The sequence below is a fragment of the Etheostoma cragini genome, chromosome 5 (assembly GCF_013103735.1).
Source record: "Etheostoma cragini isolate CJK2018 chromosome 5, CSU_Ecrag_1.0, whole genome shotgun sequence".
Classification (NCBI taxonomy): Eukaryota; Metazoa; Chordata; class Actinopteri; order Perciformes; family Percidae; genus Etheostoma; species Etheostoma cragini.
The window spans coordinates 30,881,987-30,883,486 of NC_048411.1; the positions used below are offsets into that span (position 1 = coordinate 30,881,987).

General features: G+C 44.9%; 1 protein-coding gene across 1 annotated transcript in view; it reads left to right on the forward strand.

The window, feature by feature from the left end:
- Positions 1-997: 997 nt before the first annotated feature.
- The window catches only part of LOC117945076 (protein turtle homolog B-like), a 14,664-nt gene continuing 14,161 nt past the window's right edge, over positions 998-1,500 (forward strand). Inside the window, exons 1-2 of the mRNA XM_034872330.1 lie at positions 998-1,097; positions 1,199-1,297. Coding sequence (XP_034728221.1) covers positions 998-1,097; positions 1,199-1,297 — 199 coding nt within the window. The remainder of the gene's footprint in view (positions 1,098-1,198; positions 1,298-1,500) is intronic.

Genomic DNA, 1,500 nt, shown 5'->3' on the forward strand with positions numbered 1-1,500 from the left:
CTCATGTTGTCCTCATGTTGTCCTCATGTTGCCCTCATTCATCTTTGTATCATCAACATCCATTCCTTTAATTTTAGTCTCAATAATTCCTAATTTCAGCTTTTCTATCTCAAACATTAGGGATAATTTCCTACAAATTAGGTTTATTGACCATAAATTCCAAAAATAACTTTAAAACATTTAGAACAGACACACACACACACCAAACAGACACACACACACACACAAACACACACACTCTGCCACCCTGAAGCTCCAATATGGTGAGAAACACGACATTGTGTCCCTTCACACGACTTCCCTCTAGACAGGAGTGCCTGGAGGTCTAGAGGTCTGAGGTCTGGAGGTCTGAGGTCTAGAGGTCTGAGGTCTGGAGGTCTGAGGTCTGAGACCTGAGACCTGTAGCTCCACACGCGGCCTAACGACAGGGTGAGACACTCCGAGAGTAAAGACTCACAACAATAGCTAACAATTAACCCTGCATTCCTCTCTGGGGCTGTTGCTGTGCCTTATAGTCGGGTTTAATGTTTGACTGACCTCCTAAAAGACAGAGCAGCGCAGGATGGGCGGCGCTCACCTAACAGGCACCATCAAATAAATAAAACCAGACCGTAAAAACAGTCATTCGCCCTCTAAGTGTCTCACACACACACTTAGTGAAGTTGAGACTCCACAGTATTACCTGTATATTATCTGTTTTGGGCAATAACACCGGCTTAAAATGTGTGTAATACTCTACCGCTGCTATTTATTCATTATTACTGTTCACCATTACAACTTTTAATTATGTAAATACTGAATCATAACGTTCCTTTACCTACTGTATGTAAATACCGTACATATCCACACTCCTTATATTTCTTAATTTATATTTCTACTCTGATATTTATATACTCTTTCAACTGTAACACAGACTCTCCCCTGATGATCAGTAAAGTATTTCTGAATCTGATTCTGAAAATGAATCCCTCTGTACAGCTGGGCAGGGAGAGAGGACATGTGGAGGACATGTGGAGGACATGTGGAGGACATGTGGAGGACATGTGGAGGACATGTGGAGGCAGGTGATAACAGGTGTGGGGAGAACCTTCCTCTCGGTGAGGGACGCACTTTTCCAGTAAAATGCCACGACGCAGGATTAACTTTCACGTGCAAAATCACACAAACCCTCTTTAACATGAACCTAATCCGTGTGTAGCTACGTCATGGGGTTCTTATTATTATAGCTCGGTCCGGAGGGAGTTAGAGGGTCGCTGGTTCAAGTCCCAGTATGGACCAAAGTACAGAGTGGGGATTGGTAGGTGGAGCGATGGCAGTTCACCGCCTAGATGCTCCTGAGCAAGGCACTGTACCCCCCCCATATGCTCAGGGTGCTGGTCCAGCACTGGCAGACCACTCACTCTCACATCTCCCCATATGTGCACAAAAAGGTCCTGTGTGTGTGTGTGTGTGTGTGTGTGTGTGTGTGTGTGTGTGTGTGTGTGTGTGTGTGTGTGTGTG